At 32.7% G+C, this 14,043-nt stretch overlaps 1 protein-coding gene across 3 annotated transcripts in view; it reads right to left on the bottom strand.

The window, feature by feature from the left end:
* LOC127701140 (ranBP-type and C3HC4-type zinc finger-containing protein 1-like) overlaps positions 1-14,043 on the bottom strand; it is a 494,271-nt gene that overhangs the window by 328,939 nt on the left and 151,289 nt on the right. For all 3 annotated transcript variants that reach the window (XM_052204944.1, XM_052204946.1, XM_052204945.1), the window contains one exon: positions 7-865. In XM_052204944.1, the coding sequence (XP_052060904.1) occupies positions 7-865 (859 nt within the window). The remainder of the gene's footprint in view (positions 1-6; positions 866-14,043) is intronic.

The following is a 14,043-nucleotide window of genomic DNA, read 5'->3' as shown; positions in this document are numbered from 1 at the left end:
TCTTACTTGATGTCCTGATCATTTGTTTCTTCATTAAGACTGCTTTCATCTAATAACACAGACACTTTAATATGACTGGCTGCCAAAAAATCAGCATACTGACGAGCATTTTCCTGGTCCCCATCATTAATGGCTGCCTGCAGCAGTTGTGTATACTGTTTCAATTGGTTTTGCTCTTGCCTTGATTTCATTCTAAGGTTTTCAGCACAAACACATAAAAGATTGTTTTCCTCAAAAATGTTTGATTTTGTCTCAGCAGTGCATTCAAAATCAATAGCTGTATAGTTGAAACCCTCACTTAGGCCAAGATTTCTAGAACTGTTATCCTTGTCAATATTTTTACTATTTTTAGTATTTATGTCTATTTCTGTAATTCTTAAACTTTGTAAGAATCCCAAATTTTCTTCCTGATCAGACAGATCTTTGCAAGTTTGCTTGTGCCCTTTAATTGTTTCTCTACCACCAATATCTGATCTGGCAACTACTGTCCAAGCTGATTCATCAATTGATTTAAGAAGAGACTGACCTGATGGAGGTTCAGATAATGAACCATATATTTCTTTGTAGTATTTTTCCTCAGGGGTCTTTTTATCCAACGTTGCAGAACATGTAATCTTATTTCTTTCCAGTACTTCTTCTAAGCCAGTAACTCTTGTAAATTGTGAATTAGGTGTGTATGGTTTTGGCAAAAAAGGAGGGGAGGTGTAAAAGTTTGATGGTGAATTTTTTGAACTGCTTGAAGAACTAGAAAAAGCACTGTTTCGACTTTCTGCTGAGCCTATTTCTTTTAAGCAGTGGCCTTCTTTATAAACTGTCTGAATAAACTCTTTCGATTCTTTTTGTTTAAATCCTACTAAAATATATTCTGAAATGAAAAAAATATAATCAAAGCACCATGTGAGCAAGCCAATTTGATTGATTTTGAAAAGCACTATATCCATACATGTAATTTATTACTTTACATCATTTCTTTGTATTGCAAGGGATATACATACAACTTCTTCAAAGTGTCTCCTCCCTATTTAAGAAAATTTCTTATTTAAATAAAAGAACAGAGTTACAATGTCCCCTGTGTTGCACATATTTTATCTATCCAAGGTACAAGGGCAAAACTAAAAAATGCACTTTTTTTTTGTTCTTTAAAACTGTTCATAAATATCTTAGAGAAATGAAAGCTTCAGAGCAAATTCAATGTGATTTCCGATTCAATTAATATTTCCAAGGGGCATAACTCGTCAAAAATATTTGATCAGCACTTATTTTCCAAAGTGTCAATGACATTGCTGATATAAAACTATGATATAAGTTTCATAAAATTCTGGCAAGAATTGTACACATGAGAGCACTGACAATGCAATTTTCCATATAATTAATATTTCCAAGGGGCATAATTCTTTAAAAAATAATTGATTGGCACAGATTTTCGAACTCATCCAAAACATTGATACTATAAACCTATCATATAAATTTCATAAAAATCTGGCAAGAATTGTACACATGAGAGCACTCACAAGGCAATTTTCCATATAATTAATATTTCCAAGAGCTACAAGGCCAAAATAATAAAACATGTTTGTTTCCCCTCCCCCCATCCGGGTCAAAAATAACCCCGCCGGTCAACAAATTATTTTCCACAAAAAAATCAGATTTTTTTTTATTCCTGAAACTAATTCGTTTCCATTCCGACATTGGTTCTGATATTACGGAAGTCCAGAGCGTCTTTTTACAACAGAACACCACAGAATACCACAGAACACCCAAAATATACCACAGAACTTCACAAAATACAATGAAACTACTAAAATATACCATAGAACATTGAATTAATTAACAAAATGCAAAACTAATAATTCAGAATTATATTACTTTTATAAGACCGCAAAAAAAATTTTGGGATCGTATAATGGTATGATGTCGTTGTCGTCTGCGTCATCGTCGTCCAAAGACACATTGGTTTCTGGACAATAACTTAAGTTTAAGTAAATGGATCTCTATGAAATTTTTTAAGAAGGTTCAATACCACAAAAGGAAGGTTGGGATTGATTTTGGGGATGATGGTCCCAACCGTTTAAGAATTAAAGGCCCAAAAAGGGGCCCAAAACAAGCATTTTTCTAGTTTCAGGATAATAACTTGAGTATAAGTATTTCGATTGCTCTGAAATTGTACCACAATGTTTAATACCACAAGTAGAAGGTTGGGATTCATTTATGGGTTATGGGGCCAACAGATTAGGAATAATGGCCAAAAAGGGGCCAAAAACAAGCATTTTTCTAGTTTCCAGACAATAACTTGTGTGTAAGTGTATGGATCTCTCTGACATTGTACCACAAGGTTTCATATAACAAAGGGAAGGCTAGGATTGAGTTTGGGGTTAATTGCCCCAAACATGTAGGAATTAGGGGCCAAAAAAGGGCCAAAAACAAGCATTTTTCTAGTTTCCAGACAGTAACTTGTGTGTAAGTGTATGGATCTCTCTGAAATTGTACTTCAAGGTTCCATACTACAAAGGAAAGGCTGGGATTGAGTTTTGGGGTTAATACTCCAAGGGGGGTTTCAAAAAGTTTGGGGGGGGGGGGGGGAGGGGGGGAATTTTTCCCAATTTTTTTAAGGGACTCATATTTTTTCCTCAAAATTTTTTAAATTTCGAATTTTTGAAAAGTTTCAAGAAGAAATTTTCAATTGCACAGTATTGCGCAATGGATTGATAAGATCTTTGACCACATTTTTTTTGTGTCAGAAACCTATATTATGCCAAAAATTTGATCACAATCCAAATTCAGCGAAGCATTTTATTATAATTCGGGATACACTAATGACAGGACGATTGAAAGATTTTTTTTTATATTTGGAGACCTTTGATCTTTTAAAAACAATTTATATAAAAAAAAATGATTTTCTATGAATAAAGTTTTTTCTATAAAAAAACATGTTTTTTCTATAAAAAAAATGTTTTTCTATAAAAAAAAAAATGCTTTTTCTATTTTAAAAAATGTTTTTCTATAAAAAAAAAATGTTTTTCTATAAAAAGAAATTCTTTTTTATATAAAAAAAAATATATATTTAAATTTACAGGCGCCAATTACACTATTAAGATTAAGTTTGTTCTCCCAATTCTGTTAATAAATTTAAAAATAATCAACTATTTACAAAATTGTCAAGCAATTGAATCCTAATTGTCATCTGATAATGCAAGGTATAATTCAATTAAATGGTTTATTCCTCCTAAAATCTTGTATGTCATTTGTAAGAAATCCATGTAGGAATAGAAGGAATAGTTGAATAAACAAGGGATTCATCAGATTAGATTGTCAAAACATAATGCTAATTAACTTCAGGTAAATATCAATCAAACCTAACGAGATAGTTTTCATCAATGTACAGTTTCAAAATATTAATAGTAGAAAATATCAAAAAAGTTCTAACAAAAGGCTTTGGCACAGCTACGAATCATATAAACATCTGTAAATAAAAACACTAATTTCTGTTTATCATCAAAAGACATAAAATCACTATTAAAATGTGTTGCTTCATCAAACAATTTTTTTCTAAAAATTGTCATATAAAGGACACGATAAAATAACATGGGCTTCATCTTCTAAAATATCTTTACAACTATCACAGACTCGCTCCTCTAAAAGTAATTTTTCAAATCTCCATGTTTCGATTCTTAGTGGTGCTACACAACATCGAAATTTGACAAAATGAACTCCTTTGTGAAAATGACATTGGAATTGTACAATAAGTTTCCGTTTCAAAACTGTTCTTAAATAAATTATATGTTCGAAGTTTGTTACCACCTTTACCAGATAAAGCTTTCTCTGACTGTAAATTGCATTGCTAACTGTTCAACATATTTACTAAACATTTTAGACATAACAGTATTGACAACTGAAGTACTATGGACATATTCTGTAATGTTACACAAATGTTCTGCATTACACTCAGAAAATGTTTTCGTTACATAAAAATTTCAATTTTTTATACACTTGTGTTTTTTACTCATAATGTCTGCCCATATGAAAACTTTTCTGTTTAACCGATTAGAACTCATATTGTTCAAACAGCACCATATTCGAATTAAGCATTGCCATTATTTTTGAAAGATAGGAATAGAAGGATTTATTTATTCACAAAATGTAGGAATAGCAGGAAGACACTCAATTAAATGTATTTGATGTCTCAGGTGTGAAAACTTAAATGACATGTCAATTGGCTTGATGAATTGGTGATTACGAGGAGTGTCAAAATTAGATAATCTAATTAAATTTTGGTACTTTTAATGTGCCTGTGAACTCGCTCAGATCATCATTTTGGACTCAAAATATAGAATCTATATAGTTATGCTACATATGCAAGTTTTTAATTATTTAGATGCCGATCAACTATTTCTAAATGCATACAAAATTTCGTAAAAATCTGAAATATTGTCCAATGACTTTTATTTCATCTCAAGTAAAGTATGTGTATACAATATTTCATCTGACTTGCTGACAGCATTTGTTTTTGAACTGCATCAAGTGTATCAAGAATCTATTCAGTGTTTCAAAAGCCAAGCTAATGTACTAGTTTGTGAGGTCCATCTGAGTTGCCGCTAGTGTTGTCAGAGAACGTCATACCAACATGCCTCTACACAATTTAAGGCCCTTCATAAATTCTATACATAAATTGGAGAAGATACACACACATCAAAAGAAAAGTCCCAAATCATCAAATTTGAAATTTTTGACTATTATAAAGACACACTTATAATATTTTATTAGTCAACTCAAATAACTGTCCAACAACAACTTTGAATATCTTGTTGAAAGTATTTGGTAGCCCTTAAAGGACTGCTTTATATATTATTCAATATTTAATAATATACAATGTACATATACTTATTATCAAACAAAAATGACAACTACAAAAATAATAAATTCTGGTATATACAAAATAGATTTAAGATATAATTACGTTATGCATCTAGTAGAAACATTCTAAAATAAAATGCTCCGCAGGGCGCAGCTTGATACGACCGCAGAGGTCGAACCCTGAACAGTTGGGGCAAGTATGGACACAACATTCAAGCTTGATACAGCTCTGAATTTGGATTGTGATTAAATATTTGACACAGCATAGGTTTCTGACACAGAATGAATGTGGTCTAAGAACTTAAAAATTTTAAATTGGACATTTACCTATTATGGTCCAATATCCAAAATCTAAATACATGGTTAGATTCAGCATATCAAAGAACCCCAAGAATTCAATTTTTGATGAAATCAAACAAAGTTTAATTTTGGACCCTTTTGATATCAATGTGGACAAAGTTGATAACGGGGCCCAAAAATAAAAAATCTAAATACATGGTTAGATTCAGCATATCAAAGAACCCCATATATTCAATTTTTGTTGAAATCAAACAAAGTTTAATTTTGGACCCCGATTTGGACCAACTTGAAAACTGGGCCCATAATCAAAAATCTAAATACATGTTTAGATTCAGCATATCAAAGAACCCTAAAAATTCAATTTTTGTTAAAATCAAACTAAGTTTAATTTTGGACCCTTTGGACCTTAATGTAGACCAATTTGAAAACAGAACCAAAAATTAAGAATCTAAATACACAGTTAGATTCGGCATATCAAAGAACCCCAATAATTCAATTATTGATGAAATCAAACAAAGTTAAATTTTGGACCCTTTGGACCTCAATGTGGACCAATTTAAAAACAGGGCCCAAAATCCAAAAACTTAATACACGGTTAGATTCAGCATATTAAAGAACCCCAAGAATTCAAGAATAAAACCCCATTGAAATTGATCAAGAAATAAGCAATTTATACGAAGTATCTTCTTTTGCACAATACTGTGCAATTGAATATTTCTTGCTATTGCGCAATACTGTACAATTGACAATTTCTTGCTATTGCTCAATATTGTGCTATTGGATATTTCTTGCTATTGCGCAATACTGTGCAATTGAAGATTTCTTGCTATTGCGCAATACTGTGCAATTGAAGATTTCTTGCTATTGTGCAATACTGTGCAATTGAAAATTTCTTGCTATTGCACAATACTTATTATATAATAATCTACACATCCTGTTTGGTGTGTATCTCCTACCATATCATTATTATTTGCTTTTAAATATAAATCAGAAATAACCAACTTAAAATGGAAAATTTTAAAAGAAAAAAAAAAGGAAAAAAAAAAATCCCCCCCCCCAAAAATTTTTTGAACCCCATTATGATTCATCACCCCCAAACTCAATCCCAGCCTTCCCTTTGTGGTATGGTACCTTGCAGTACAATTTCAGAGAGATCCATACACTTGAACACAAGTTATTGTCTGGAAACTAGAAAAATGCTTATTTTTGGCCCCTTTTTGGCCCCCAATTCCTAAACGTTTCGGGCAATTACCCCCAAACTCAATTCCAGCTTTCCCTTTGTGATATGGAACCTTGTAGTACAATTTCAGAAATATCCAAACACTTACACACAAGTTATTGTCATGAAACTAGAAAAATGCTTGTTTTTTGGCCCCTAATTCCTAAAATTTTGAGGCAATTACCCCCAAAATCAATTACAGCCTTCCCTTTGTGATACGGAACCTTGTGGTACAATGTCAGAGAGATCCATACACTTACACACAAGTTATTGTCTGGAAGTTACAAAAATGCTTATTTTTGACCCCTTTTTGGCCCCTAATTCCTTAACTGTTGGTACCATAACCCCCAAAATCAATCCCAACCTTCCTTTTGTGGTATTGAACCTTATGGTAAAATTTCATGGAGATCCATTCACTTAAACTAAAGTTAGAGTGCGAAAACCAATGTGTCTTCGGACGATGACGACGACGACGACGCCAACGTCATACCAATATACGACCAAAAAATTTTTAATTTTTGCGGTCGTATAAAAATGGAAGAAAAAAAATAACAAAAAAATTTAAATGTATTTAAGAAAAAAGGTAAATGTCACAAATATACCCCAGAATTACAATTGTTGTGACTTTAAATATTTTTTGTATATTATGGATTTAATACCGGTAGGTGTTTTTGGTTTAGACCCAATAATAGGCCAATTCAGTTGGGGGCGTAGCGATAGTGAGTTGACCCTAAATAGAAAAATTAAATTTATTTGAATAGTAAATGTCAAATTATAAAAAGAATTAACAATAACAATAATATAATGTCTGAAATATTTATATTTCGAAGTTCTGTGGTATATTTTTGGTGTTCTGTGGTATTCTGTGGTGTTCTGTGGTAAAAAGACGCTCCCCCGGAAGTCTTCTCAGAACTCTCTGGAGTTATCTATCAATTTAGCAGTATATATCGAGGGTAAACTGTCTGCTTGAAAGATGGGCAACAAGACGCATTGTCGTCTTCTAAACGAATAAATTTTAGCACAAGAATGTGTCAAAAGTGTTACCCATTGGCAGGAACAACAGAGAAATCTGACTTTTGTCAGATATAATCATGTAACATGTGCTTGACCACAAGTAAAGGTATCCATTATCTTTTGTTTACATAATGTAAAGAATCCTCGAGAACCATGACTTAAACATTAACAGTCTTCAGAAAACTTAAACTTGATGCAATAATATTTATCAATCATGTTTATCTTCATTGATATTTCAATTAATTTAATTATTAAAAGAAATAAAATGTATAAAACAAAAGACACAAACTATGGGTGGTAGATATTTATTCACATAAATATTTCAGGACATTTGATTTATTTAAAATAAATGTGGATAGTGTCCACATGTGGACACAGATGATGCCCCCGCTTGCATATCATATAGTTATAAAGGGACATAACTGAAGAACGGTAAAAGTGACACTACCCAAATTTGAACTTGATCTGAGTTTTGTGGTAATAAGCATTGTGTGTAAGTCTCATAACATTTGGTTGAGGCTAACTTAAGTAGAGAACAGAAACTAAAAATTCAGCAATTTTTCTATTTGTAATGATGCATAACTCTAGAACGGTTGTGTATAAGTTTTACAACATTTGGATGAGACAAACTAAAAAATTCAGCAATTTTTATGTTTATAATGGGACATAACTCTAGAATGGTAAAAGTGTTGCCACCTAATTTCGTACTTAATCTGTATTATGTAGTAATTAGCATTGTGTATAAGTTTCATAACATTTGGTTGAGGCAAACTCAAGTTAGAGAACTGAAACAAAAAAAATGTACTTGATCTTTACTGAGTTTTGTTGGAATGAATATTGTGTATAGGTTTCACAATGTTTGGCTGGGGAAAACTTCAGTTACAGAATGGAAACTAAAAAATTTTGCAATCTTTCTATTTATAAAGGGGCATAACTCAATAATGGTTAAAGTGACACTACCCAAATTCAACTTGATCTGTGTTTTATCAGTGGTAGTCAAAATTAAACATTGCATTGTATAAAGCATTGATTGTAGTTGATTCAACTATAATCATGGTCAAAGGAAGATAACTCCAATTTTAAAAATATATTATATAAACTTGATATTTAGAAGAAAATAAAAATTTTGCAATTTTTCCTTTTATAAAGGGGCATAACTCTAGATCGGTTAAAGTGACACCACCAAAATTCAAACTTGATCTGTGTTTTGTGGTAATAAGCATTGTGTATAAGTTTCATAACATTTGGTTGAGGCAAACTTAAGTTAGAGAACGGAAACTAAAAATTATGCAATATTTCCTTTTATAAAGGGGCATAACTCTAGATCGGTTAAAGTGACGCCACCAAAATTCAAACTTGATCTGTGTTTTGTGGTAATAAGCATTGTGTATAAGTTTCATTACATTTGGTTGAGGCAAACTCAAGTTAGAGAACGGAAACCAATTTCGGGACGTACATACGTACGTACAGACGGACAAGGGTAAAACTTAATGCCCCCTCCGGTACGGCGGGGGCATAAAAAATATAGGATAAAAAAAACTGAAAACAAATATGAGCATTACATAACCAGAAGTCAGAATTTTTTTTTACACAAACATCATGGGGATGGATATTATATTAAATTGCTCTAAACTTATTGAGTAATCAGCCAATAGACAAGATATTCGAAAGGGAAACATAAGACCTATGCTACCATTTACACATGAGGCTTACAAAACTATTATGGGATACAAAGTGACATGAAAATTATTAATATTTTTAACATTTTAAATTTCTTCAGTTTTTAAGTAATAGATTTTACTTGATAATGAACTATAAAGTATACGCTCCATTACAATACAACACCGTAATATTAAATATAGTCTGTACAGTCTGCATGGGATGCCAGCTAACTTAGGTACAGTCTATAAATACCAGCATACCAAGATCAATAAACGGAGGCCGTACATACCTCAACAGAACAGGTGATGTATCTGATAAAATATCACTTCAACCCGTTTATATATATAAAGCAGCGGTCAGGGTTTGTAATATCTCAGGATTAGGTCCCATAACTCATTATTGCAGAATATTTAATGAATATACATTTATCGTCTAATTGAATATATCAGGTAATCATTAATGGGATATTTTTTGCTGACATTTTGGGTGTCCGATTTGTCAGAGTCTACATGTATTTGTGAAATACAGACATGAGGAGGACTGTGTAAATAACACAGCTCCTTGGGCACCGCCCCTTGGTGTCTGTTGCAGTAGGGAAACCTACACTATTCTCAATACCTATTACTACAGTATATTTTATTTGCTGTGTATACACATGAACTTTTTTTACATTTATGTTTGTTTTTCTGCATCAGACACGAGGAGGATTGTTAGAGCTCTTAAGCTCACAATCCAAGAGCATCGTCCCTTGGTGCCTGTTGCAGCTAAACAATCATTTATATTTATACATTTCCAGCAAAAATATTATAAAATCAAGTGAGACAAGAAATGATTGTAACAGGATGCTGTTACGAAGTCTCCCAAACGAAGCTCCCATAATTCGTAATTCCCAGGGTTGTCTGACATTGAGCAAAGTCCAGTGAAAATTGGTTTGGTCCAGTAAAGTTATATGCATTAGTGATGCCTGGGGACTAACCCTGTATATCATTCAAATCATCTTGGCATGACAAACCAGAATATATATGGTTTAGGGGTGGGGATCTCGACCATTTACAAGATACTAGAACATTGGGGGTGGGGGGAACCCCTGGGGAATGACCCTATACGTCATTCAAATGTTAGAGACATGACGAACAGGAATATATATGGTTTAGGGGTGGGGATCTCGACCATTTACAAGATATTAGAATATTGGGGGTGGGGGGGAACCCCTGGCTGACCGTATACGTCATTCAAATGTTCGAGACATGACGAATAGGAATATATATGGTTTAGGGGTGGGGATCTTGACCACTCACAAGATATTTGGAACTTTCTTAAATGGCAGGGGGTGGGGGTGACCCCTGGGGACTAACCCTGTATTTCATTTGATGTGCTTTATCATGACAAACTAGAATATATATGGTTTAGGGGTGGGGATCTCGACCATTTACAAGATATTAGAACTTTCTCAAATGGCAGGGGGTCAGGATGACCCTTGGGGACTAACCTTGTATATCATTCAAACCATCTTAGCATGACAAACCAGAATATATATGGTTTAGGGGTGGGGATCTTGACCACTTACAAGATATTAGAACTTTCTTAAATGGCATGGGGTGGGGGTGACCCCTGGGGACTAACCCTGAATTACATTTGATGTGCTTTATCATGACAAACCAGAATATAAATGGTTTAGGGGTGGGGATCTCGACCATTTACAAGATATTAGAACTTTCTCAAATGGCAGGGGGTCGGGATGACCCCTGGGGACTAACCCTGTATATCATTCAAACCATCTTAGCATGACAAACTAAAATATATATGGTTTAGGGGTGGGGATCTTGACCACTTACAAGGTATTAGAACTTTCTTAAATGGCAGGGGGTGGGGGTGACCCCTGGGGACTAACCTTGTATTTCATTTAATTGGCTTTATCATTTAGAACATTTTCAATTAAAAAGATTGTGTCTATCACAAACGGTTTTCAATTTATAATCCTTTGAAAATTTTAAAATATAAAATCCCATAGGGTTCTATAGTAAAACCCTCTTTTCTTTTTGCCCCTCAAAGTACCCCTTTATAAACCCCATTGCACAAACAAAACCCTGATTGCACCACTAGACATGTTAGTCTAACATGTTGTGAAACCCTAAGTTAATCTGACAAGCAGTTTTGGAGAACGGGTGCAGACAAGTTCAAATTTAAAAGCGGCGGAAGAAGAAGAAGAATAATAAGAACTGAGCAAAACCATTAAGCCATTAAAAATAATAGCCTGTATGACTTTATATCAATAGTTTAGGTTTATTATATGAATGTCATGTAAAATACTGTATGTTGTAACAATTATATATGTTATGTGTATATGCCCCCCGGAGGACCTAATTTGGAAAATAAAATATCTTATCTTATCTGTATTAATATGTTATTAATAAAAGCTTTAATAACTGTCAAATAAGAAAGTAGTAAATATACACTTTAATGCTACACTAGTTTTATGCACTAAATGTCGTATTTTGAAAAGTGCTTGAAAGCAAAAGGATTGATAATCTAAATAAATACACTCAAATTGAGCACAAACAACTGATAAGTGGCCTCGACTGGACAAGTCAAACCATCCATGTGAACATGCTATGACATCCAGTTAAAAAAAAAAAAAAAAAAAGGACCTGCCTGCCTGGTCTGTTTACAAAGGGTAGACCCGGGGGAGGGGAAACAGACATTCTTTTAAATGTAGCCTAACACTTTTAAAAACGATTAATCGGCACAGATTTTCAAACTCATTCAAGACATTGCTGATATTAATCTACAATATAAGTTTCATAATAATCTGGCAAGAATTGTACACATGAGAGCGCTAACGATGCAATTTTCCATATAACTAATGTTTCCAAGGGGCATAACTCTTTCAAAAAATAATTGATCGGCACTGATTTTTCGAACTCGTACGAGACATTGCTGACAAAAACCTTTGATGTAAGTTTCATAAAAATCTGGCAAGAATTGTACAAATGAGAGTGCGAACGATGCAATTTTTCATATAATTAATGTTTCCAAGGGGCATAACTCTTTTAAAAATAATTGATTGCCACTGATTTTTGAAACTCGTCTAAGACATTGCTCATATTAACCTACAATATAAGTTTCAGAAAAATCTGGCATGAATTGTACAGATGAGACCACTAATGATCCAATTTTTCATAAAATTAATGTTTCCAAAGGACATAACTCTTTTAAAAATAATTGATCGGCACTGATTTTCGAATTTGTCCGAGACATTGCTGATATAAACCTACAATATAAGTTTCATAAAAATCTTGCAAGAATTGTACACATGAGAGCGCTAACGATGCAATTTTTCATTTAATTAATGTTTCCAAGGGACATAACTCTTTTAAAAATAATTGATTGGCTCTGATTTTCGAATTTGTCCGAGACATTGCTGATATAAACCTATGATATAAGTTTTATAAAAAAAAACTGCAAAGAATTGTACATGTGAGAGCGCTAACAAGACCGGATGGACGGAAGCCCGGTATTTCTATGTCCCCCCGCAACGCGTTGTGCAGGGGACAATAAAATGTAGTTACCTTTTAAGACTGAGATTGAAGTGTCTCCCTTTGATAAAGGTGTCCCAAAAGCTTGATTTGTGAGCCAGCCAGACATTTTCCTAAACCATTTTTAAAACTACTGTTACCTGAATACATTTATAACAACCACTTCAGTCTTAGTCCAATTGTCTTCATTATTTAAAATACTTTGATTTTTACATGAACTACAGTAGTCTTAACTGCTGATATCATACAGAACAAAATCAAAGTTTTACCAACTCCTAAGTTTTACCAACTGCTTTAAATGTCAAAACTTTATTTGGAATTTTTTTCTATTCTTAATCTATTCTTGATAACTAATTTTATAAATAGAAATAAAACTTAACTTTAACAATGAATATTGATAAGAATTAAGAAAATTGAGGCCCCCTGTATTGGTTTTTACAAAATTTAAGGGTTCCAAGGAAACCTGTGTCTCACCTGTGATTGCTGCTGTCAGTGTAAAAGTGTAATGTTGACTATAAAAAGTGAGTCCATTTATCATTAAATACAGAATTAAAAACAAATCAAACGTTTTCTTAAATGCTATTTCTTGATCTTGAAGATTAGCTTTTGTATGTCCAAGTTTCATAAAAATCCATGAAGGTTTAGCTATCATGTCAAACAAATATAATCCCAGACTGTCTGTATATGATGAAGAATTAGATAAAGGTCATGGGTTTTAGCCACACCAAAACTATGTTCATTTGAAAAATATGTGAAAATTACGTTACGTTTGTACAAGATTGTTATTGTTCAGAAAGTGTTACTTTTCATTTAACATTTCGCTGATGGCTAAGGATTATTATTTTTTTAAATTTTTAATATTAAATTGCCGATTTTGTTAAACTCTTCCTATTTTGTTTCGTCTCCAAAGGGTCATAATGCTAGTGGTTACATGCACACGTATATAAGAACACATGTTTAACAGTCCTATGATTAGTATAACTGGTTATATATTTAAATAGAAATGAGTGCATAGCTCCAACTTTCAATATTTTACTTTAAAATCAGTATTTGTTCGCGTTACTTTGGACTCAGAAAAACTTAACATTTTTTTTAATGCCAAAAAAGTCGTGTGATGTTATTCTTCCCATCGGGAACCTCAATCAATCTCATCCTCGTGAGATTTACAATTTCATGTAAAGTTTCATTTTTAGATTCAGTATTTATTTATTATATTTAAGACAATCATTTTCAGAATTGATAACAAGCATTAATTACCAAGAACTTTAATTTGTGATATTCTATTATTTTTCTAAATACTTTATCCGATTTCCGGTGACTATCGCAAACACATGTAACAGATTGACGGACACAGAGTAAGTATATTAGTGTATCGTTTCCTTGTATTGATAATTATTTACATTGTTTCAGTAGTATAATGGAATAAAAAAGTGGAAGAAAACAACAAATCAAAACCTAGGG

The sequence above is a fragment of the Mytilus californianus genome, unplaced genomic scaffold, assembly GCF_021869535.1.
Source record: "Mytilus californianus isolate M0D057914Y unplaced genomic scaffold, xbMytCali1.0.p SCAF_5, whole genome shotgun sequence".
Lineage (NCBI taxonomy): Eukaryota > Metazoa > Mollusca > Bivalvia > Mytilida > Mytilidae > Mytilus > Mytilus californianus.
This window is presented reverse-complemented; position numbering and strand designations above follow the sequence as displayed.